The 23,906-nt window shown below is 38.4% G+C and overlaps 1 protein-coding gene across 3 annotated transcripts in view; it reads left to right on the top strand.

The window, feature by feature from the left end:
• Positions 1–23,606, top strand: part of NALCN (sodium leak channel, non-selective) — a 222,706-nt gene extending 199,100 nt beyond the window's left edge. For all 3 annotated transcript variants that reach the window (XM_059493793.1, XM_059493794.1, XM_059493792.1), the window contains 16 exons: positions 798–918; positions 1,012–1,110; positions 4,562–4,655; positions 5,189–5,295; positions 5,696–5,770; positions 8,507–8,626; positions 9,620–9,688; positions 11,861–12,009; positions 12,721–12,814; positions 13,589–13,721; positions 14,230–14,345; positions 16,607–16,764; positions 17,415–17,565; positions 19,205–19,354; positions 20,014–20,131; positions 21,394–23,606. In XM_059493793.1, the coding sequence (XP_059349776.1) occupies positions 798–918; positions 1,012–1,110; positions 4,562–4,655; positions 5,189–5,295; positions 5,696–5,770; positions 8,507–8,626; positions 9,620–9,688; positions 11,861–12,009; positions 12,721–12,814; positions 13,589–13,721; positions 14,230–14,345; positions 16,607–16,764; positions 17,415–17,565; positions 19,205–19,354; positions 20,014–20,131; positions 21,394–21,587 (1,948 nt within the window). In that variant the 3' untranslated portion in view covers positions 21,588–23,606. The remainder of the gene's footprint in view (positions 1–797; positions 919–1,011; positions 1,111–4,561; positions 4,656–5,188; positions 5,296–5,695; positions 5,771–8,506; positions 8,627–9,619; positions 9,689–11,860; positions 12,010–12,720; positions 12,815–13,588; positions 13,722–14,229; positions 14,346–16,606; positions 16,765–17,414; positions 17,566–19,204; positions 19,355–20,013; positions 20,132–21,393) is intronic.
• The last annotated feature ends 300 nt before the right edge of the window (positions 23,607–23,906 follow it).

The following is a 23,906-nucleotide window of genomic DNA, read 5'->3' as shown; positions in this document are numbered from 1 at the left end:
ATAAACTATGGAAAAGTCATTGCAATCCTTGGATTATCTGACTTGGATTGTAGAGACAGAGCAACGTGCTAATCTAGCCCAAAGGGAGTACTTTTAATGTTCAACTGGAAATATTGTCTTGAATCTCAACTGATAAATAAGGTCAGAGCACATGGTATAGGGAAGTCATGAAGATGTGATATCCTCTTATGTCCTTTTTTAAGTTTTGCTTTATGCTATCAGTTCTTCATGATTATGAAATAGGGAACAACATTTTCTGAACAATCTTATTGACCATGGAGTCTGAATCTTTTATGTGGGTTAGAGAATTATTTCCTGCAGGTAAATTTATTTTAGAATCTGGCAAATGCCATCAGATCAATTTTTTCCATGAATGATGGTTTTTTCTTTCATTGGCAAAAGCTTTAAAATGCAGCAACATAGAGTCATAGAATGGTTTGGGTTGGAAGGAATTGTAAAGATCTCTAGTTTCAACCCCCCTGCCATGAGCAGGGACCGTCCTTGCACTATACCAGGTTGCTCAAAGCTCCATCCAGCCCGGCCTTGAACATGTTAGAAGCTTTATTGCTGTGAGTCAAACTCTGAGTAAGAAAATAAAACATACATAGGAATCTAAAAAATTATGTTACATATCTATTGCTGTTGCTATTGTTTTCTTATTCCTGATATCGATCTTTGATATGTTTCAGAGGCTTTCACTACAACTTTGCAAAGCATTTAAATGTTAGACTATGAAGAATCAAGGTAACAAATAGAACTTTACTGCTGGTTACACCTATTTGTTTTCTGCATTTCAGGGCAAATCCTCGGAATTTTAATTTTGATAATGTGGGCAATGCAATGCTGGCACTATTTGAAGTTCTGTCATTAAAAGGCTGGGTGGAAGTCAGAGATGTTATTATTCATCGTGTTGGGCCAGTAAGGAAACACATCAGACTCTTTGAATTCTGCAACAAATATCTATAGGGTTTTCTTTTTTTTTAACTATTAATCTTATTTCTGTCTATTCAGATCCATGGAATCTACATCCATGTTTTTGTATTCCTTGGCTGCATGATTGGACTGACCCTTTTTGTTGGAGTTGTCATCGCTAATTTTAATGAAAACAAGGTACTAAGGAAGTGATTTATTCTGAGTGAGAGGGTTTATTGAGTATAGAACTGGCTCTGTCAGAAACCTGAAATTTACGTTACAATGTCTGCATTACCTGGTAAGGCTGCCTTTAGTACTGACTTACCAGTCTTACATTTTGCAAGACTGCAAATATGGCTTCAGATACACCTGATCCATACTTGCAAGAAGATCACAGCCTGTGATGACAGCGATCCATCACACACTCTATCAAAGCTGTTAGAGTTTATTTCTAGTGCAGCTGTGCTGCTAGATGGAGATTGAACATAAAGAACTGTGTATTTACAGATGCTGCTTAGTTTGATGTAGGTTTACATGTGGTGGCAGATGAAAAGATGTGTTATACTTGCCTGTGTTGCAATGAAGGGGTCTCTTAAGAACCCTGGCACTGCAGTATTTCAGATCCAAAGTAAAGCTCTGTGGCTTTTTCTTTACACACCACAGTGTACATTGTAAAAATAATTGTCCTTCACTCCAACTAAAAAGGTAGCTAGATTCCTAGACAAGTTCACATGGGCTTTTTGGATTACCCTGAAAAGGAGAAAAACCTGCCCTCAAGGGAATTGTTTCAGAGCAGCTCATGCCTACGCTTGTTAAAAGGTAGAATCCTCTGGATGGGATTGCTGCACAAACACTTCACAACCTTTAATATGAGGGGGTTTTCTGAGCCTCTTGTGGTGCCTCTGAGGCATAGAGACAAAATTATTAACTTTTTCCTCTTTCAGTTCAAAGTCAAAAAAATAATGAGAAATGGTATTTTTACCACTCGTGGCTCTGAAGGGAAAGGATGACTACATGCTATGGGGCATGGAGAAGTGTGACAGCCCAGTGTGCTTGTTCTGGAGCTGGGTGCTGGCTCTGGCCCTGACCCTGACCCGAGCCCAGTAGCAAACACAACCATTGAGTTTGTCCATCAGGGAAACCACTTGACTCCTTCTGGAAGGGAGCCGAGCAGCACGTTACTGTAGTTACTATTATACGTTACTGTCATGAAGTGGGGTCAAGCACGTTGTGAGCCAAATAAATAGCCTAAAACCTCTACTGTTTTGAAGGTATTTTTATGTTTGCATAACATCAGTGTAATTTTGGTAAGATGAAGTGCAGTCATTCCTGTTAAAATATATCTGCTCTAGAGAACAAGAAGCAATGTATGAATAATTCCTTTTCTTATTCACTAGATTTTGCTTGTGGATTAACAAAGCTGAAAGTTCTGCAGTATGAGAACCCCACTGGATTTTTATAGATGCTTTTGTCACTTTTTGTTCATCTGTGCAATATTACTTTTCCTTCAAATTTTTCAATACACACACGAATACAAGAATCTTTATGCTTTTTGTCCTTGCTCACTAGTAACAGTTCCCTGTAAATTACACTGAACAGGCACACCAGGCAATATTTCTATAGAATTCACATGATATTTAATGTATAAATCTTTTATATCTTCTGGTTCAGCTTCTTCAGTTGTTTCTTAATGACCAGCAGTGGCATGTAATGTTTGTTTTTCTTTCTTTTTCCTTGACTACTCATTACTTTTTATGTATTTACTGTAGAGAAAAGAAAATGTTTTCAGATTTGAGTTGAAAATATTCATGCTAATTAAGTGGGCAAGAGTTTCAGCCCAATTAATATTCAAGTAGAGGGAAGAAATGTCCAGAAACTAAAAAAAACAAAACAATGTAGAGAGATGGCTGGCAACTAGCCCAGAAAGTAGAGAGCAAAACAATCCACAGTTTGAGGCCCAGTCACATTTTCTTAAATCTAGTTACTTAACCAATGTATTAGTGTTTAAAGTAGATATTTTTTTTAGAAAATTCCTGGCTAATATACAGTTAGAACAATTACAGTAGTTGATGAGGGTCAGAGTTGGGTAATTACTGAACAAACTGTTTTAAATAAGAACAAACGATTTTTTAAAAAGAAAAATTTATAATCATTTCAGATATGCTCTAGTTTTTCATATGAGTTGTTAGAACTGCAAGTGTGGAAACGTTGGACTGGGAAGTACCACAGTAAGCTCTGGGCTCTGTCCTTGGTTGTCCCAGTGACAGGGCAGTAGCCCAGATTATTCCAACCCCATTTCAGTCCTCAACTATCACTTGTCTCAGCTCCTGAGTGCCAGGAGTTCAGGCTGCAGTGAAGATGTGCAAGACTCAAGTATTAGTTGGTGCTTTGAGCTGAAGCCCAAATGCAAGCACAGCTCCTCCAGCCTAGCCTTGCTCACAGTGCTCTGCTCTGTGGTTCCCTTATGATGACCCTCCTTGTGGAACTGGCAGTTTCTGAGCAACAAAGCAATTTGGCACCACTAGATTTTACAAAAATCCACCTTTTTGCCACCTTTTGTCTTGTTTGCAGTGAAAACTCTCCAAGAATATAAAGCAGACACGTTCCTTGGGGGAATGTGTTGCCTTTTAATCTAAGTGTTTCTGAATGGTGCCATTTGGGCCTGACAGGAGTAGTGAGCATCTTTACATCTTCACTTTGTCTGCATTGTGTTGGAAGGTACCTCTTCCCAGGGTACCATCTAGGGACACAGCTCCATAAACGGATCATGTTCACTGACAGGGAGAAATTCTGACCTTATCAGTTGCACAACCAGCCACAGTTCCAGCATCTACACAATCAAATGCCCAGGTAAGGGCGAAGATCATGCCAGCCCTTACCCAGCTCAGTGTGGCTCTTTCTGACAGGGACAGGAGCCAAGTGTCTTGAAGACAGGATTTCGACATTTACCTTGAAAAGGTCTCCTTTGTTTTGTAACTCTAGAATCCTTCTGTGATTACAGAATCCTTACAGTTCTCTAAAGTGATAAGGAACTCATTTTGTTTTGAAGGTCATTTTAGATAACGTTCAGTTCTGTTTGAAGTTTGCTCTGTTATGTGAACATTTTTGCGCATTACCAGCTACCACCCTCAACCCTAAAGGTGTGTCTTCACCTCTTTCTGTGCTTCCTCTGTGGAGAGCTCTTGTAGATTCATAGCATTCTATTATTTTATTTCAATTACACCCCAAGCAGAAGAGCTGTAGAGACCAACAGTGGTCTCCTGGAGGGCTCCTTCCCTGAAGAAACTAGTGGCACTAGTAAGTCACGGACTCTCTGCTGCAAAGTCCAGACAAAATCCACCACTCTGCTTCCTGGAAAATGACATTCAGTCAAATGGAAGACCTCCTGCAGTGTTTCATTGCCCACAATGGGCTGCTGCTACAAAGAGCAGCAACTGTGCCTGCTGAGTTGAGTCCCAGAAACTCACAGCTAATGCATCCAGAAATCCTCTTGGGTAACAGCTGATGCTTCAGACTCCATTCCCCAAGCAGTGTGTTATTTAAGGGAAGTTGTGTATGTAACTTTATTTCAGACACGAAAGAGAGTGTTGTTTTCATGTTACAATGCTGTTAAATGACAAAAGCTTTATATGCTTCTTTGTTTATTAAGGGGACAGCTTTACTGACTGTAGATCAGAGACGATGGGAAGATCTGAAAAGCAGACTGAAGATAGCACAACCTCTTCATCTCCCACCTCGTCCCGGTATCAAAGATATTTTGATTTTATTCATGTTGAGCCCTAGTGTTCGTAATTCCCCAGGAGTCTGCGATTCAAATTAAAACTGTAATCGTGAGGCCGCTAGGAGGTTGTGCATAAGTTAATGTGGAAACAGGCTCCAACTACAGATCTCTCCATAAGGCTATTAAAATCAACCCTAAAAAGGTTGTGCTTCGATGGTTTTAGGATAAGCCTTAATGAAAAATTTATTTTCTAAATGAAAAATATTTGCAGTTGGCTGTAATGATATGAATGGAATGTATTAACGTGACAGCAGTTGAATGATGCACTTGCCCTAAAAGTACCAAAGCTTTCATGCAACACTGGTGTTCAGTATTTGAAATTATATGTTCAGAAGCCCTATTTGATATGGAAAATTGTGGCAGAAAATTAGAAACATATTTGAAAAAATGGGAAAGGATTATTTTGCCTCTAATGAACATGGAAAATATGTCAAGAAATAGGGGGGGAAGTTACTGTGTATTTTAACTCTCCTCCTCAAACTCTTTCTTTTTCAGATAATGATGGCTTTAGAGCAAAGATGTATGATATAACTCAGCATCCATTTTTTAAGAGAACTATTGCTGTACTTGTCCTGGCCCAGTCTGTGTTGTTATCAGTTAAGGTAACTGTGTTTCTTTTAAGCGCTTCATTACAGTAGTACAGCATGTGTTTGCACATTTCCTAACACCAATTAATGATCAATTGAGCCATTAGTGTGATGAATGCAAGAAAATGTGATTTCTAGATAAAGCAATCTCAGCTGGCATAGATCACTGTAGATTAATTGTTACTTGTGGAGTTCAGTCAATTTCTGTCTTTTTGTAGTCTGGTCCATTATTTATAATTTCCAGTTAAGGTGGAAATCTGAGAGAGGAGTATACCAAAATGCCATTCCTTTCTGAGTATATTTTAAAGTGAAATTCATTCATTAACAAAACCTTTAAGAAAAATTAAGGCAATGAAGAGGCATTTATTCTGTTTAACAGCTATTCTTCTATTAATGGACTGTGCTTGTTTTTCAGTGGGATGCTGCAGATCCAGTAACTGTGCCTTTAGCAACAATGTCTGTTGTTTTCACCTTCATTTTTGTCCTTGAGGTAAAGTAATATATTTTTTGACTTCTTGAGATTAAGACTTTTATGTATATATTTCATTTGTCTTTAGGGATGTTTCTCATTCTTCACTAGGATGTTTATTTCTGAATGTGTACATGCAGGGTTCTCTATGTCACTTGTCTTTAAACATGTATTGTAAGAAGAAACTTTTAATGTGTTATAGTCATACTTCTCTACACCTTGAGCTTTGTGTCTTTTTATATATATTCAAGGCTGAGTATTTAACAGTGTGTTTTGGTGAACCCAGTGACCTCTTTTCTTGTGGAACATCTCATATTACATTCCCTCCATACAACAAAAGGTCTGTGTTGCCTCGCAGAAGTTCTGCTTCACCCATTTATGTTTTGCCCGGTGTGTTAATCCCCACTCTTCTGTACCTATGACAAAATCAAACCTCTCTCAGCTTTGTTTTGGTTTCAATATCATACTTCATTTTAATATCTTTTTTATAAGCTACTCTCTAGCTGCAGTATTGTCCAGTATTTTATAAGCTACTCTCCCGTATTGTCTATCTTTTGCTGCACAAGTCTGGCTCCAGTGTGGTAGCAGTTCTCTGTCTATGAGAATATTGTTATTACAAACTCTGCAAGGTGTAATTAGCCTATTTTCATAGGCCTAGAATCTAATGATTTAAACACATTTTGGAAAACATATACTTTTTTAATGTATAAGGATATCCATTTAAGATTAAAGAGGATGCTTCCTCTGTGGTTAGGATAGTACATAATTCTTTATAAGTTTTTGGTTGACTACTTTTCTTGTCAGTCCCCTCTGAATAGCTGATACTGACCACTATCAGAAACAGGATAGTAGACTACGTTTCCCACTGCTCTAATCCAATCTGACAGTTCCTATGTTCCATTGATAGGTTTTGCCAGTAGTGATGAATAAAAAATGAAGTGAATACCTTGTAGCAGCTGTAGCTAGAGTATGTCCATGTTGTTGCTTCTTTTTTCCCTACCCAGGAGAAATCAATATCTCTGGAGAGACTGAGCAAACACAGAAAAGTTTTATTTGTGTCATACACTGGCAGGTTTTAATTTACCTAGTAACTATGTCTTTGGAAATACTTTTTTTTCTTATACTGCCAGGGGAAACAAATACACTTCTAGAATTTCAAAGGAACTTTGTCAGAGCCAGGAAAAAATTGTTGACTGTCTCAACAGGCAAGCTATCACACTGTGAGTGCACACAATTTATGGAGAGAGGAAGCAGCTTCCTGCTCAAGATCTTCCCTAATACAGCATAGTTTGGTTACAGAGTCTGCCTTCTGCATAGCTGATGGCCCTGTGTCCAATCTAGCAACTCCTGATTCAGCTTTAAACCTCTGCTTCTCACATCATATATATGAGGTATAGAAAATTGGAAGAATTTGAAGATCTCACTTTTTTTACCACATTGATGATGACAGAGTAAAGGAGATGTGATTTTTTTATTTCCACGGTGTGGTATTCAGTTCAAGATTATGGACACCTAAAGTTAGGTGTTTAAATTCTACGTGTGAGGTAGGTGTTTAAGCTGTTACTGTGATTGGGGAAGATGAAGGGTGAGATTCAGTTACCTGCAGTAGTCACTCCAGAAGGCCAGAGACATTTACAGGTCTTATGTCACCCCTGCCAGACCCATCCATCCCTCTTCAATTCTCTAGGGCATCTCAGGTAACTGAAGGCAAGATACCTTAGTAACTCAAATGGTAATTAGAGATTCAGAGACCATGTTGTTCACTTTGTAGTCAGGCTTCAGAAAACATTATAAGGCAAAAAGCTAACTGAAAAATCAGCCTTTTACCTCAAGCTAGTGTCCTCTTATATTTGGGGTTGTTTTCAGAAATGTTAAATGGCAGGGTTGCAAGGTGGGATAGAAAAAAATAACATCATGAATGCCTGACCGTTAAAGTCTTTAAAAAGTAACTCATAACCTGTTCTGAGATTTAATACAACTTGTGTGTGAGAAACTTTTAAGTGTTCCCTCTACATGCATCACTCTACTTTGGTATCCATTACCTGTTGTGACTATTTCTGTAACTATTAGTATCTATTCTTGAGCTTCTCATCTGCATTCCTGTTACCTAAATTGGAAATGTCAAGCGCTTTGGAAGCTTTTACCAGGTTCACTGTCAAATATACTGCCTTTACTGTTCTTAGCTTTTTTATCTTCCATGCTGCTGAGTACACATGGTGCATAGTGCAGAGTATTCCTTAAAGCAAGAAATATTTGCAATATAGGAAAGCTTCTTAATAAATTTGAGCTGTAGGTGCTGCAGAACACAATTTTATTCCTGAGTTTAAATGTGTTTATGTGATTTTAGCTTGCTTGCAGACAGTTAGCTAGATAGGATGCTGCTACCTTTTTTAGCTACATATTATTGACATGACTTGTTTAACTTGTTTAACTTAAAGCTATTTTAACCCCATGTTCACCTCAGCAATCTATACATTAAGCATTCAGTCTGAGGTGGTTAGCTGCACTCCTGTCTTCGATACTTGAGGGAGGCAGAGAGACAATTCAGAATGCTGTACCAGTTTTCCTCCACCTAAGGGAAGCTAATATTGTCCAGGTAGTCCACGTGGGAATATTTAGCTGAGGTGCAACCTGGCCCTTGTTGTTTAAAACTATTCATAAAATGAACCCAATCAAACATTTTGGAGAATGGAAGAGGATCTCATGGCAAGGGATAATAATTTCTTCATTACAAGTGAGAAATCCTTTTATCCATAGGTCACAATGAAGATTATTGCCATGTCACCTTCTGGCTTCTGGCAAAGCAGAAGAAATCGGTATGATCTCTTGGTGACATCTCTTGGAGTTATATGGGTCATACTTCACTTTGCCTTATTGGTAAGATATACAAAATGCAATTCCAGTGATTAAGACTGTTTTATCTTGAGGCACCAGCAGGGGGATTGCTGCTATATATACAGAAAAATCTTTGAGAGTTTAATAAGGCTGAAATATGTCTGAAAGAAACTAAGCTTGATGCTAAGAATTATTGTCTTGTACAATCATGTAGTGCAAAACTGTCTTACTGATGCAAGTTAGAGTCTATAAATGTGGTAGGAAACAAGCTTTTAGGAGGGATGTAAGTGACAAAAGGAAGGAGACTGAAGAGAGTGAGAGCACTTCTAACAAAGGTCTTGGGAGCATGAAGGAAGAAAGAGGCAAGGTACAGAATACAGACAGGACCAGAGGACTGGAAGAAGGCATAGTTCAAAACTGCTGAACTATACAAACCCTCCCAAACCCAAGAGTGATTCTGTGCCAGTGGTGTTGGTTAAGGGCCAGTGTTTAATTCATGAAGATGTGAAGGAGAGAGAGGAGAAAATCAGCTCTCCCTTCATTTCATACCAATTTTTAAAATTTAACTGCACTCCTAGTTTCTTTATTTACAGGGGAAGAAGAAGGGATGGTTGATAATTGTCATATTCACAAGTTGCCAAAGTCACAACCCTATAATGTCTGCAGGATTTTCTCTTGTCTGCCCCATGTTCTCTTTGAAGGAAAACCTGTTTCATGTGATTAATCATTTTGCCATGACATTCACAGTTTCTCCATGTTACTAAATAGCTTGGAAGACCTGAGGAATTTCTGTAATCCAGCAGCTTCCTGGACAAGTACACCAAGCCTGATGGACATAATTAATATAGGACTGAAGGGGTTTTGGCTTGATCTGTGGGGAGATTGGGTGTGAGTTCTTTATGTTGTTGCTAATCATTTATAATTTCTCTTATTTCATATGGGGACTGCCCTATATTACTAAAAAATCTGTTATCATGATTTGTTCAAGAGATTCCTAGGGGACCATGTTTTAATTCTTTTGTGTTTGTGTTCCAGAATGCATACACATACATGATGGGGGCATGTGTAATTGTCTTCAGGTTTTTCTCCATTTGTGGAAAACATGTAAGTATAAATTAGGAACTACAATTACTGCAGTGCTCATATATAGATTAAAGGACTAGATGCAGTGCATCTCTCATGCAAATTCTGTAAGGCTCTGTTTTCTAGGCAAAAAAAAAAAAAAAAATTCAAACACCCAAACAGCAGTCTGCAACTTTACATGCTATATTTAAAATGTCAGGATTTTAAGTAGATTGTGTAATAGTTCTATGGTTATTGGAAAAGCTGAATTTTTCAGAAAACAAAGTGCAGCTGCAATACCACAGCTTTTAAAAATGCTCTCTACAATTCTGAACATTCACTGTGCTACTTTCAGCCCTTTCCGTTTCAGCTGAGGTGTGATGGGCATGCTGTTTTTTTATTTTCACTGTGAGACTATTGTATTGGTGGTTGAATGCATCATCTTATTATGATAGTGCTGTCTTTAAAAAGTTTCTTTTTCCAGCATACAGGTCTGTGTCTTTTGTCTCTACAATGTATGTCTTGTCACAATAAAGGATTTATATTCCATTTAAAAACAATTTTGGGCCAAGATGTTCTTCTGAAAACACTGGGATGGTGACAAAGAAAGTCACTTCTCAAGTTTACATTTCTTTTGTGTTTGGATTTCTTCTGGTATAATTGAGAGTAGACTGGCAGAATAAGCATAAGCAGAGAACAAACACATTTATTTAACAAGTGGTGACACTGCATTCCCTTGCTGTAGAACTTCTTAGACTATCCAAATATTTTCTATGAAGTCTGACATATTAAAGTAAATGTGATGAAAAAACTGCTGTACTAGGTTGCCAGGGTTAAGAACAGTAAGTCAAAGGGTTTGTTCATTAAAGATAAAAAGTTTTCTTTAAATTAAACTACACAGAACTTGTTGAGCCTTCGACGTCAAATGAAAAATCCTTGCTTCTCCTATGCAGCCAGACCAAGTGATTGCCTTCAAAGCTTTCTGATTGATTCTAAAGTTTTTTTCAAGATTTTAACCTAGTCATTTGTACTTTCATGTTACCAGCTGTATCAGTTTCACTAATTTACCCATCCTAATGCAATGTGGTGACTAAAGGTCAGCAGGAATTTGGCATGATTATAAAGAAAAGTAACACCCTCAGTACCATTAAAGGGAATTTTTTATCATATCCAAAGTTTTTAAAAGTGTTAGGACAATCTAGGGCAATAAATTCATCAAGAGTAAAATGTAAAATATACATACATGGAAAAGTAATATCTATTATCAAGGCACACAGCCTATGAAATTTTCAAAATTATGCTCTCATTTTGTGTTCTTTGGCCAACTTTGCGGAATCATAGACTCACAGAGTGGTTTGGTTTGGAAGGGACCCTGAAGATCATCTCATTCCAACACCTCTGCCATGGGCAAAGGCACCTGATACTTGACCCAGTTACTCAAAACCCCATTCAACCTGTCCTTGAACACTTCCAGGAATGGAGTGTCCAGAGCTCGTTTGGGCAACTTGTTCCAGTGCCTCACCACCCTCACGATGAATTTCTTCCCAATTCCAAATCTAAACCTCACCTCTTTCAGTTTAAAACCTCTTACTCTTGTTCAGTCACTATATGCTCTTGGAAAAAGTCCCTCTCCAGCTCTCTTGTCACCCCCACTTAGGTACTGGAAGGCTTCTGGAAGGTTTTCCTGGTCTTTCACAAACTCCCGTGAGAAATTACTGGCTTAAAGAAGCTGTACTGATCTTAAGAAAATCTTTTTCTCTGTATGTGAAAGTATTCCTTTAGGTAGGCAGCAGCATCTGTGATTTCTGTCTAACATTTAGGATCACTTTTAGATAAGCCCAGAGTAGCTTACTGCACCACTGTTCATGCAGTGACAATGCTGATACTTCAGGAGAATACTGATCCTGGGATATTATAGTTAAGCTTATCCTGTACCATCACTGTAATATCCTGCACTGTGTTATCCTGTATTACTTTCCCAGGAGCAACATCTTGACCTTGTAAATGAGGAAGATATGCTGATGTCTGTAACAAGTAAAAGCAAACACAGTTCAAATCACATTCATAATGTACCATTTTACTGAGCTCATCCACTAATGAATGTGTCTAAAGAAAGGATTTGTTGTCAAAATGGCAAGTGCAAGAACTCACGTTTATGTTTTGTCTTTGCTTTCCTGAATGCTGTCATGGATTGCTTTTTCTCTGTCTTTCCAGGTAACACTGAAAATGCTTCTCCTGACTGTGGTTGTCAGCATGTACAAGAGTTTCTTCATCATAGTGGGCATGTTCTTACTGCTTCTTTGTTATGCTTTTGCTGGAGTGGTGTTATTTGGTACAGTGAAATACGGAGAGAACATTAACAGGTACAGTATGGAATTCCCACCTCACAGGGATGTTCTTTAAACAGCCTGAGGAAATCACATCTGCTAGAGAAGTTTATCTGTGGTAAAAAAACAGAACTGCAGATCTGGCTGAAGAGCTCTAAACAGAATTTCTGATAGGAGACACTGAGCCATCTTTCCAGTCTTTGTGCATTGGACAAATGACACCTGCTCCAACCCAGAGCAGACAGAGCTGCTCTTCGTTATGCCAGCTGAAGTATGATGCAAGCAGTACTGTACTAGCCCACAAGAGGCTGAAACACAGTGTGCCTACTGCATCCTGCTGGCATCACCCAGGAACAGGATCCATATAGCTGATACAGAACCCATAGGTGATACAGAAGGGAGGCAGTTCTTTGAATGGCCATTAGCTGGAGATTTCCCAGTCATCATCCATCTTCTTACAGAAGAAAATGGAGACAGGAAATGGGACCTGGCCTTGAGTTTTCTTTAGTTCTCTGATAAAATGAGCTAAAATACTCAGACCTCTTCTAAGCTAGAGTTCAGTTATTGTATCTTATGTCATTAAATAAATAATTCAATGGGGTCATTCAAATAATACTGTAATTATTTTTAGTTTAAAAGAGAAGAACAGTAGAAAATGGAATTTTTTTTTTCTTGCCAACATTTTAATTCTGGGAAGTGAAATGATCTCTCACTCTCAATCTTTCTCTCTCTCTCTTTTTAAAACAGACATGCAAATTTTTCATCAGCTGGCAAGGCTATTACTGTACTCTTCAGGATAGTTACTGGAGAAGACTGGAACAAAATTATGCATGACTGCATGGTAATTACAATACTGCCAGAGATAAGTAGACAAGAAATGAAAGATACCACTCTATCTCAAACTGTTTTCAGTATCATAACTTTGTACAAGGAATGCTGGGCTTGCCTTTATCTCTTCAAGAAAATAATTTTCACTAAACTTCAGAATATGATGCACAAATTGCAGTTCCAGTCTCATACTCACAGAGTAATATTTCATAGAGCTGGGCCATTAGATGATTTAAACCCAAAAATAAACAGATGGTTTCAAAATCAGAAATGCAGTAAGTCACTTTTTCACTATTATCTCTGCTTTGACTGGGGCAAGGTGTCTTTTCTGATTTACCTTGTCTTTGATTCCTGCACATTGGCTTATTCCATGTGAATGATAGTCTGGATGACCTCAGAATTCCTCCTTGAATCATTATATTTTGCCCAAGTAAATGTTTGTCTGTGCTTTCCATTGCAAGGAAGATCATATGCCTCTCCTTTTTAAAATTAATGAGCTGGGAAGAAACATTTTGAAAATCACTGTGCTTCAAAGAACCAGTTTGTTCCTGTATAATGGCATAATGCACAATGTGCCCTTTATATGGTGGTAAGATCTATGCCCCAGCCTTTTTTGTCATAACTCTCTCTCTTTCCTGGTTTCTGTCTACTAATGGAAGAGAAACAACCTGCCCACAGTAATGCTCACAGTATTATTCCCTAATTGGGAAGCCTTAAAAAATAATAGTCTTAAATATTAGATTGATTATTATAATTTTTTTTTACTTTGTTTTCTTTTGTTTTGAAGGTTCAGCCTCCATTTTGTACACCAGATAACAGCACCTACTGGAAAACAGACTGTGGAAATTATGCTGGTGCTCTTATGTATTTCTGTTCTTTCTATGTCATCATTGCATACATTATGCTAAATTTGCTTGTTGGTAAGTGAAAATAGACATTAATACCAACAAGGTACATCTTGGCATGTAGTATGTTAGATGTGAGGCTGTTGTGCTGTTCAGTATGAGGCTACCTTGTACCTTCAGCGTTACCTTGCATGCACATAATGATTTTGATACTTCTTTGGCTAAATCTCAGGAAGTTTGGGAAGGAAATCTTTTGGAACAAAGAGATATTTTCTATTTGTAGAGTAGAGTTGCCCTACAGAACACTGTTTTCTCAGCTCTTATTTCTTCAGTTAACCTTTGTTCAAACATCATTGGAATTCACTTAATTGATCTTAGATGTTAGATTAGGCATCTCACCAGCATTTAAGATACAGTTTTTAAAAAGCATCGTGAATATTGGTGTGGCAAGACAGTATATTATGCTTTCAAAATCTTTGTCTTAGCATACAGGCATTTGTTAATATGGAGTTTGCACAACAGAACTAGATGTTACAATGTAACTACAGGATTTCTTTAAGGTGTATATTCTTGTGGTTTTCAGCTATCATTGTGGAGAATTTCTCATTGTTTTACTCAACTGAAGAAGATCAGCTTTTAAGTTATAATGACCTAAGGCATTTTCAAATTATATGGAACATGGTTGATGACAAAAGAGAGGTAAGAAATAATAATCTCTTGATAATAGGAAGAGATACAGTAACTTCCAGTTTTTCTTGAAAAGGAAAATGAGGGAGGAAATGTGTGACAAAATTCTCTTGAGCAGTTACTGTTCAAATTTGAGATGTGAGCATGATCTAATGTTGTTCGTGGCCCTTCGGATATTAACTTGTATTCTGTGAAGTGCTTCTAATAGCAGTTTTACAAACAAACATACCTATTTATAGGATCAATATAATAGCATCTTTCCTCCCAGCTCCCTGAGAGTTGTTCCCTTGGAAGTCTACAGATTCATATCCATTTTTTGTGCCTGATTTTCAGAAGATCTTTGCTGAGATTTCAGCACTGCAAAATTCTTATGGGGCGGCTAATCAAGTATGGGCTGGGTGAGATGAAGTGGACTGAAAACTGTCTGCATAGGCAGGCTCAGAGGGTGAGGGTGGGCAGGACAGGTTCTAGTTGGATACCAGGAACTCCTTGTATGCCCCAGGGGTCAATATTGGCTCCAGTCCTGCTCAATATCCTCATTTATGACACAGACAGAGTGGCAGAGAGCACCCACAGCACATTTTCTGATGACATCAAGCTGGGCAGAGTGGCTGATATGCCACAGAGTCGTGCTGCCATCCAGAGGGACCCTCACAGGCTGGAGAAGTGGGCTCAGAAGCCTCATGAAGTTCAGTTAGGAAAACTGCCATGTCTTGCACCTGGAGAAGAATAAACCAAGGCACAGTACCTGCTTAGGCCACGCAGCTGGAAAGCAGCTTGGCAGTAAAAGACCTGGGGGCCCCAGTGGACACCAAGCTGAACATGAGCCATCGTTTCCCAATGGTATCCTGGGCAGCATTAGACAAAGTATTGCTGGCAGACCAAGGCAGAGAGGGTCCTTTTGCTCTGCTCAGCACTGGTGAGGCCACAGCTGGAATCCTGGTTTGGTTCTGGGCTCTCCTGTACACAGAGACATGGACATAGTGGAGAGAGTCCAACAAAGGGACACAAAGATGATGAAGAGACTGGAGCAGTCTCCTGAGAGGAAAGGCTGAGAAAATTGGCACTGTTCAGCCTGGAGAAGGTTTAGGGTAATCCCATCAATGTGTATAAACACCTGCAGGGAGGGTGCAAAGAGGACAGAGCCAGGCTCAGCTCAGGGATGCCCAGTGACAGGGCTCGAGGCAACGGGCACAGCCTGAAACACAAGAGCTGCCTCTCAACATCAGGGAACTGTTTGTCACTGTGATGGCGACTGAGTAGTGGCCTAGGTTTTCCTAGGGTGTTTGTGGAGTCTCCATCCTTGGAGATATTCAAAGCCATCTGGACCTGATCCTGACTTTAGGAGACCCTGATTAAGCAGAGAGGTGAGACAAGGTGAGGTCCAGAGTTTCCTTCCAACCTCAACCATTCTGTGATTCTGAAATGAGAATAACATCTGGGAGACTGAGCTGCTCAGATGCCCACACAAATTAAATCATAATCTGAATGATTCATGACATCATTGATACTTGAGTGTGAACAACATTATTGTGAAAGTAGTTGGTTGTCTGTAGTTGGCTCATGGCTGTGCTGGAGAGGGAAGCTGCAGCCTGTACTCATGAGGGTAAGAAAGTTCTGAATCCATGGTACCCAGCACTGACAGAATCTCTTTGATGTGGAGAACCTTACAGCAAAAATCGTTCTGATGAGGCTCATTTAACAGAACAAAAGATATTTGAAGATTGTGAATACCACAGTTTTAGAGGGAAGTACACCCAGTTTTAATTTTGTAGCAACAGATAGAAGTTGTCACCAAAAGTGCAGGATGTGCTGCCTCTTAGAGCAGATAATCTTTAAAAAGCCAGTAAACTCTCAACATTCTCTTGCTCATTTAGAGATGCACAGAGAAGGGCACAGGTTTACAACAAATTATAGACATGCCTATGAGTGTTTAAACTATGGTCTAACTTCCATTTTACAGAGGCAGCTCTTTGGGAATATGATTCTAATTACAGATGAATGCAAATGGGGAAACTAAATCCCCAAGCAATTTTGAAAAATTCTGGCAAAATGAACGGCATAGATTCTCATTGTATATGAGTCAAATAATCACAAAGACTTCTGTGAATTTGCTGAAGAACTGGCTGAGTGTGCACATTCTTCGGCAATGAGTTCACAGTGACTTAAATATGCTAGGAGAAATAGTTTTTCTCTCAGTGATCAAGTTGAATGTCTGAGTTGGTTGTGAGATCACAGCAATAATTTACCATCAATTGTGTAATTTAACACAGGGTGTAATCCCTACTTTCCGAGTGAAATTCCTGCTGAGGCTTCTGCGAGGCAGGCTGGAGGTGGATCTCGACAAGGACAAGCTGCTGTTCAAGCACATGTGCTATGAAATGGAGCGGCTCCACAACGGCGGCGATGTCACTTTTCACGACGTGCTCAGGTACACTGAGATTTTCTCCACATTTTTAGAACAGGTATAACAGCCTGTGTTTCTTTCCAGGCTATCAGGTAGCACTTAGGCTCGGGAGAAGGCAAGACTGGTAGTGAGAGGCACTGTAATTTTAAATGTTTTACAAAAATTAGATTTCCTTTTTTTTCCCTACAAAAATATTAGTGATGGAAAACACAGGTCCTAGGGAATCAGCTCTAAGTAATTTTAACATTTTCATTGCAGGAGGTTTGTCACAAACTACAGTGACATACTCCTCTTGTATCCCAACTAGTGAAATGTACCTTCAAGTGAAGCAACATGACAGTGAGCCTGACTAGAAATAAAATAGATATGGGAACATTATCCAAGCGTAAACACTTAGGGAGGGAAAAAACCCAAACCATCACAAATGCCCTAATTGCTTACAGTTCAGCAGTTCACCTACTGGAGAGGTGGATGTTAGCAATAAGGTCTTTGTTTTGAGCACAGTAAGCCTCTTCTAGAATCATCTCAGCAATTTTTTTTTAGCTTCAAATGTGAATTTACTGTGCACACCTGAATTATGTATTTTTGCACCAAGGTCTTAAGTATGAGATTTGATTCTCTAAAAAATGCAAAGACACCAGAATTTAAATATAAATTAATTGTTTTTCTTCCAGCATGCTTTCATACAGGTCCGTTGATATCAGAAAAAGTCTTCAACTGGAAGAGCTGCTTGCCAGGGAGCAACTGGAATATACCATAGAAGAGGAGGTGGCCAAACAGACCATACGAATGTGGCTGAAAAAGTGCTTAAAGCGAATCAGAGCAGTAAGTCAAGCTAAAGCAGTATCTAAATGGTTGCATCAATTGAACTGCTCAACAATGCTGGAATCTGTGTCCCTATGCTTCATTTAATTTGGAGTCATGATAATACTTATTTGAAGTATGTAGCAGTTGCTAACTGAGCAAAAAAAAGTTTGTTACAGCTCTACAAAAACAGAGCTGTTTGTTGTGGCTCTACAGTGCTACAAAAATAAGCCTCTTTTGAAGGCAAAAACTATATTCCTTTCCAGACTTTATCTGTCTTTTCAATACAGGAAGATGCATATGCACAGACCAAAGTCAAAGGAATTAAGAAAAAAAAACAATTAGATGGAATTTTATAGGCCTAATCCTTCCTCACATAATGTAATTCTATAATTTCCTTGCCTCTGCTGGCAGATGAGAAACCTGTAGATGGCTATCCAGATGGAGCCTGTATTAAGATAAATCATTTGAGTGAGCCATTACAGTTACTGTGTGTGCACATGAGCAGTGTCTACATGGAAAGCAGGTGTATGGACCAAGTCACAACATGGTTGCATTGATGACTGATTTTTCAGCAAGTATGAGTCTGACTCCAGGTTTTGACATATATATTTTTTATTTTTATAAAAAATTACTTCTTGTGATAGAAGATTTTCCATAGTGATTTGTCATCATGGCGTCTGTCTTCTGTTTGTAAATTTATACAAATACTTAGCTGGATATTTTGAATATGATGTACATTCCAGCTGAAACATCAGGGTTCAATGATACATAGTTTCATTTTGATTTCATCTCTGTGATAATAATGGCAGTAAATTTAATCTCAGCTCTCAGTTCTGGGTTTGTTCAACTCTGTTGTTCATTTCATTATGATATCAAACTACACTATGATAAAGTAAATATGCTATTCATTTCACTCTAATAATATGGTTCAGATCATTTCACATTCTATGAACCTTTTATAAACTGAATGTAATTATGGAAGTTAAGATATATTTTAAAATTCTCTTGTTATTCTCTAAGTCTCCCTAGAGGGACCATGTGAAAATTACCCAGGAAAGTGAAACTTTCCTAAGTGCTGTTTATTTTAATTTAAAAGAAAATTAGATTGTAAAATTGTAATGGTAGTAGGTTTGTTTTTCTATTTGTACTGTAAATCTATACTTAGTCCCAAGGTTTTCACTACTTTTTTATTCAGTTTTATTGATGGATCTCTCCAAAGCCTATGAAAGAAATCAGAATTTTTTCATTACATTCATGTAGTTCCCTATGAATCTATGTAATTCTCTGTGAATCTCTATCAATTTCCTCATTTCTTTTTCTTTGCAAGAAATTTTAAATGATAAATTCAAAACTTTGTATGCGTTTAAACTCTTTGTATGTGTTTAAAGGTTTAAATCAAGGATTGAGCAATGTGCCTTCCACTTAATGTAGTTCATAAATTTCATCCTCTATTCCCTAAAGGTTAGAAATATGCTAGAATTCACTTTATTTAAATAGCAACATCTAATACATGGATCTTTATTGATGCACCTGGAACTTGCAGCTGGTGCTCACTGTTCAGTTAAGTATTTGGAATACTGTTTTTTTAAAAAATCAAACACTTTGTTGTGACAGAGCAATGAGAACATTTTCTTCATCACATACTGTACCTTGACAGAAACAGCAGCAGTCGTGCAGCATTATCCACAGCCTGCGAGAGAGCCAACAGCAGGAGCTGAGCCGGTTTCTGAATCCTCCCAGCATTGAGACAACACAGCCAAGTGAAGATATGAATGCTCTTAATCAAGATAACAGTGCACAGCCAGAGGTATGTTATCCAGAAAACTATCAACCACTCATAATAAATTCAGAAAACTTCCATATTTCTTATTTGTTCTTTTTTAAACATCCTTTTAACTGAAAAAAAAATTAAAAAATAATACTTTGTTTTGTTTCAGTCTTTGCCATCAGATGCTCTAAGGCAAGATGTTCTAAGGCAGAAATTCCCCAACATATTTAGCTGTCTAGCTATCATAAAGGGCAATCTCAGCTGTACAACTCTGTCAGCCCCAGCTTTCAGCTCTTGCATGAGCTGTGTGCAGGCTTAGAGATGTGAAGCTTTCCAGTTCAGGCATTCTGAAGTAGTGTTTACACTGAGAGGGAGAACACTGGGCATGCTGGGACCTCTGAGCAGAATAGGAAATATAGAAGGTACAACATAAGGGCTTTCCACAATGGTTGTAGTAGGCTGAGAATAATTTCATACCCTTCAACAGGACAAATGCCTTTGGGAGCCCACATGACCTTTCTGCTTTTGTGTGTTAGTAATAGTTTTCTGAGGTATTAAAGAGCAGAAAGCATGCTGCCCTAACCAATGACAATATGTTTTGTTTGTATTCATTGATAAAGCTTGAAACAGAATAGAAAGGTATCCCTTCTAGGGTTACCTAGGGGAGCTATAACTGAGATTCCTTTTTCTCTGTCCAGACAAGTAGCCAGCAGCAGCTCCTCAGCCCGACACTTTCTGACAGAGGTGGCTATAGACAAGATGCTGGAGATGCTGGGAAACCTCAGCGGAAATTTGGACAGTGGCGCTTGCCATCAGGTAAGTGAAAAAGGTTTATCAGTAAAGTCCCCACATGCAAAATTGCTCTTGTGCAATAACAAGGCCAAGAAAGGCTTCATGATTCACAATTCTCCCTCCTGGCCGCTGCTTGCACCCACATCAGGGCCTTCCTGTCCTCGTGCCTGTTGGAATAAAGCAGTTTCTTCCTTTCTTCACAATTCAGAAAGTTTGGAGGATGGGTTCAAGCATTGCCCTGTGAAGTGGTTACATTTTTTACTTTTTCATACATTGGCTCAGGACCTTTTACATCGGTCAGTCCTATTCTGAATCAGAGTGCTGCCCTCAAAGGCTGCCACTGTTCAGACCCTGATCATATCTAAGTGGAAGCAGGAGGGACAGTAATGCTGTTCTGTGGACTACCATTGACCCTATTTTTGTTGCCAGTGTACTTGTCCAAGAAACAGGATAGTTTAATAGAAAGCTTTCAATCCATGACTTCATTTAAATATCAATGAGCAGCAAAGATCAACATTTTGTTGGAAAAGAGAGAAAGAGTGAGAGGAAACATGCTAAGGAGGAGTCATACTCCTGTAGTCAACTGCACAGGTTTTACAAGTGAGAAATCTTAAAAAAATTAATAGCTAAGGATTTCCTTTCTTAGCACTGATCTGGTCTGTGTCAGTTTTGAACATTTCTCAGTGGATAGTCCTAAAAAAGAGGGTCATTTCCAAGCCCAATATTATAAGTAGTCAGCCTCCAGTCCAGCAAAGACAGGTATTTAAGATCATGAATAGCATAATTAAGATCAGTTGTGGGGCTTATATACCTAGACATGTGCCATACCAGCAACCTGTACCTGTTTCAACCCCTAGGCCATTGTAAAGTATCACTTTCTAGATGTAGCTGCCAATCCTAAAAGCACCTCCCCACCCCCCCTTCTTCACATTTACTACTTTCACTGTTTTGCCAGCAGCTTAGCTCATGTAAGTTCTGCCTAAATCATTTAGGTTGCAATTAGCTGGATAAGAAGAGATCTTTTGCATCAGTTATCCCAGCAGAAGGAAATGAGGCACTGCTCAGTTAAACTGCTCTGCCAGCAGATTAGTGGGAGCAGTGTGAACATCTGGAGCTGGGAAAACAAACAAACAAACAAATTAGAACAAAGTCCTACCCTCTCTGAACTAAATCAGTTTAAAGGTTCCCTAGTCTAGCTAGATATCTATACCTGAATTCTAAGCAAAAATGTTCAAGAAGCAGATCTCTAATACAGAACTTTCTGAACTTTCTGTTTAATTTCCTAGCCCCCAAGCCAATAAGCCATTCAGTGTCTTCAGTCAACCTCCGTTTTGGTGGACGTTCAACTATGAAATCTGTTGCATGCAAAATTAATCCTATGTCTGATGCTGCTTCCTGTGGATCAGAAGTCAAGAAATGGTGGACAAGACAATTAACTGTGGAGAGTGATGAGAGTGGAGAGGACCTTCTTGATATCTGAGAAGCATTTAAGTAATTTCAGTCACAATCTAATTTTCTATGCTGAATTAAAGATGCTGTGATGTATGAATTCTTTAAAATCAATGTCATAAATTTTCTCTTACGCTTATCCTCCTGCCATATGAAGTGTAGCCCACACTTCTGTGTTAGAATTGACTTCTGTAGGTACTAACTGTACTCTAAGAAACTTGTATACTATGGCAGTACTAACAAAGCCAGAAAGACTATAATGCCTTTAGCAGACAGAGCATTGAAAGGTGTCATGTGTTCTGTAAAATCATAGTGAAAATTTGATATACACACCTCTGCGCTTTCCTTCAACCTTTACCATACTTTAAAGTGGCAACACTTTACAATACAGGGGTAATGTATTTCTTCTCGCTTTGTTTTCCTTACTTAGTAACATTTCTTTAGAAAAATTTTATTATTCACAAATGACCTGAAGAGGTCAGCACTGACTTCATGTTCAAGGGAAGTATTTTTACTAAGTACAGATACTGAATTACAATTCTAAGCTTTCACTGGACCTTTTTTTAAAATATGCAAGATACAGGATTACTTATTTTAAAAATAGAAGGTGAAGAATTGGCTTTTAAAATGTAAATATCTTTGAGGTTTGGTTAATTATTCAAAGAGCTTGATTTTCATAGAGAAAATGGGGTGGGGGGAAGGAAAAAAATACATTAAAAACTGTGCATTTAGGCATCCAGCAGAAGATTTTCACATGTAAAACATGTGTTTATGCTTCATTTTCAGCATACACTGGCTACATATATGTGTGGTGTCATTATTCTTCTTTTAATTGGGTCCCATTTTTCTTGTGTACTCCTAAGGATTTCTTCTTGTCTGTGATAAAAATTAGCATGTTGGCGATTCTAATTACAAAGTAATATTGTATGTCTTTAAAAATACATTCAGTTTTGACTGCATAGGTAGAATTTTACTTACCCGTGTTACTGCTCATGCTGCAGGCCTGCAAAGGTGAGGCATGGCACTGTGCTGTGGCTGAGTACCTTTGTCCCTTTCATCCCAGCACATCATGTTTGGCATGTTGGCCTTCAGTTGTTTCACAGGCACCAGTAGCGCTACATTATTGCCAGTGAAAAGCAGCTCTCCTTTCATAAAAGCTTTTCCAGTGAAAGGCCAATGCTGTACAGATATGGACGCAGAGAAGGAGAGCCGCAAAACACAACCACGTTCGCTAGTTCCCAAATCTAAGGCTGTCAAAAAATGTGGGGTAAAATTGTGCCCTTCCCTCAGGGAAGAACTAAGAAGTTGCAGATTTTGTTGCTTGGCCCCTGACTAGGTTTTTAGCAGAGCTGGGACCTTTCTGTCACCATTGTTTCCTATGGAAATGATAGTTTGCTCTAACATGGCCTGATGTGAGATCTTGTAAGAGGCTCACAGTTTATCTACATCACCACTTCAAAAATATATCCTTTCAAAAACAGACAAAAGCCAGTATTTTGAAATTTTTTCTGGCCAAGATATTAATCTAAAATGGTCAGAATATAACAGTGAAAACACACAGATGCCTTCACCAAAAATGCAAAATTAGTTTTGACTATGAAATACAGCTTTCTTGGCATCTGTCAGTGTTTTTTCCCATTGTATGGTTGAACATTGTTTAGATTTTTTTTCTAGAATAATGGTATTGAACTTATCTGTATTTTGTGGGGGGTTTATGTGTTTTGAGGTATATTTAAGTTTAAATCTAGTCAACTGTAACTCTGTGGTAAAAGAATATGTGCATTCTCTTGTTTAATAGATCATGAACCATCAACAAAACTTCATATGCAAATCCATTACTTTGTTCTGTTTTGTGCTTGTTTAAGTTGAGTTTTTGTATATATAACAGGAAGACAAATATTGGATTTATAAAAGAGAGTATCTCTGACAGTTCAATAATACATTGAACTGCAGATCATTCTTGCTGCAAGCCTTCTTTTTAAAAAATCTGGCAAACATTTTTTCCTTGCCTTACAGTACACTGTCAATAAAAGTGAGTTGCTTTAAGCAATATTCCTCCCTCTGGTTTTCATTGTAACTGCATTGGCTGTATGTGGCTCATCCATGATAATGCTGCATAGTAACAATCTCTGTGGTTTGTACAGGATTATGTAGAGGTGCTTTCAAACTCTTGCAATTGAGGGGCTTTGGTTTTTTCACTCCACCAACTGACCTCATCAGTACTACCACAAGGGGTCTCAGTCAAAAGATAGCACTAAATAGGACTGTTCATTATGTATTTTTATTTAACCCACTTTTTCTTTGCTTCAGAGCCTGGATATGTGTGTGTATGTGTGTGTGAGGGTGCATG

This window comes from Ammospiza nelsoni, chromosome 2, assembly GCF_027579445.1.
Source record: "Ammospiza nelsoni isolate bAmmNel1 chromosome 2, bAmmNel1.pri, whole genome shotgun sequence".
In the NCBI taxonomy this organism is placed as follows: domain Eukaryota; kingdom Metazoa; phylum Chordata; class Aves; order Passeriformes; family Passerellidae; genus Ammospiza; species Ammospiza nelsoni.
Note: the sequence above shows the minus strand (reverse complement) of the source record. Positions and strands in the feature narration are given on the sequence as shown.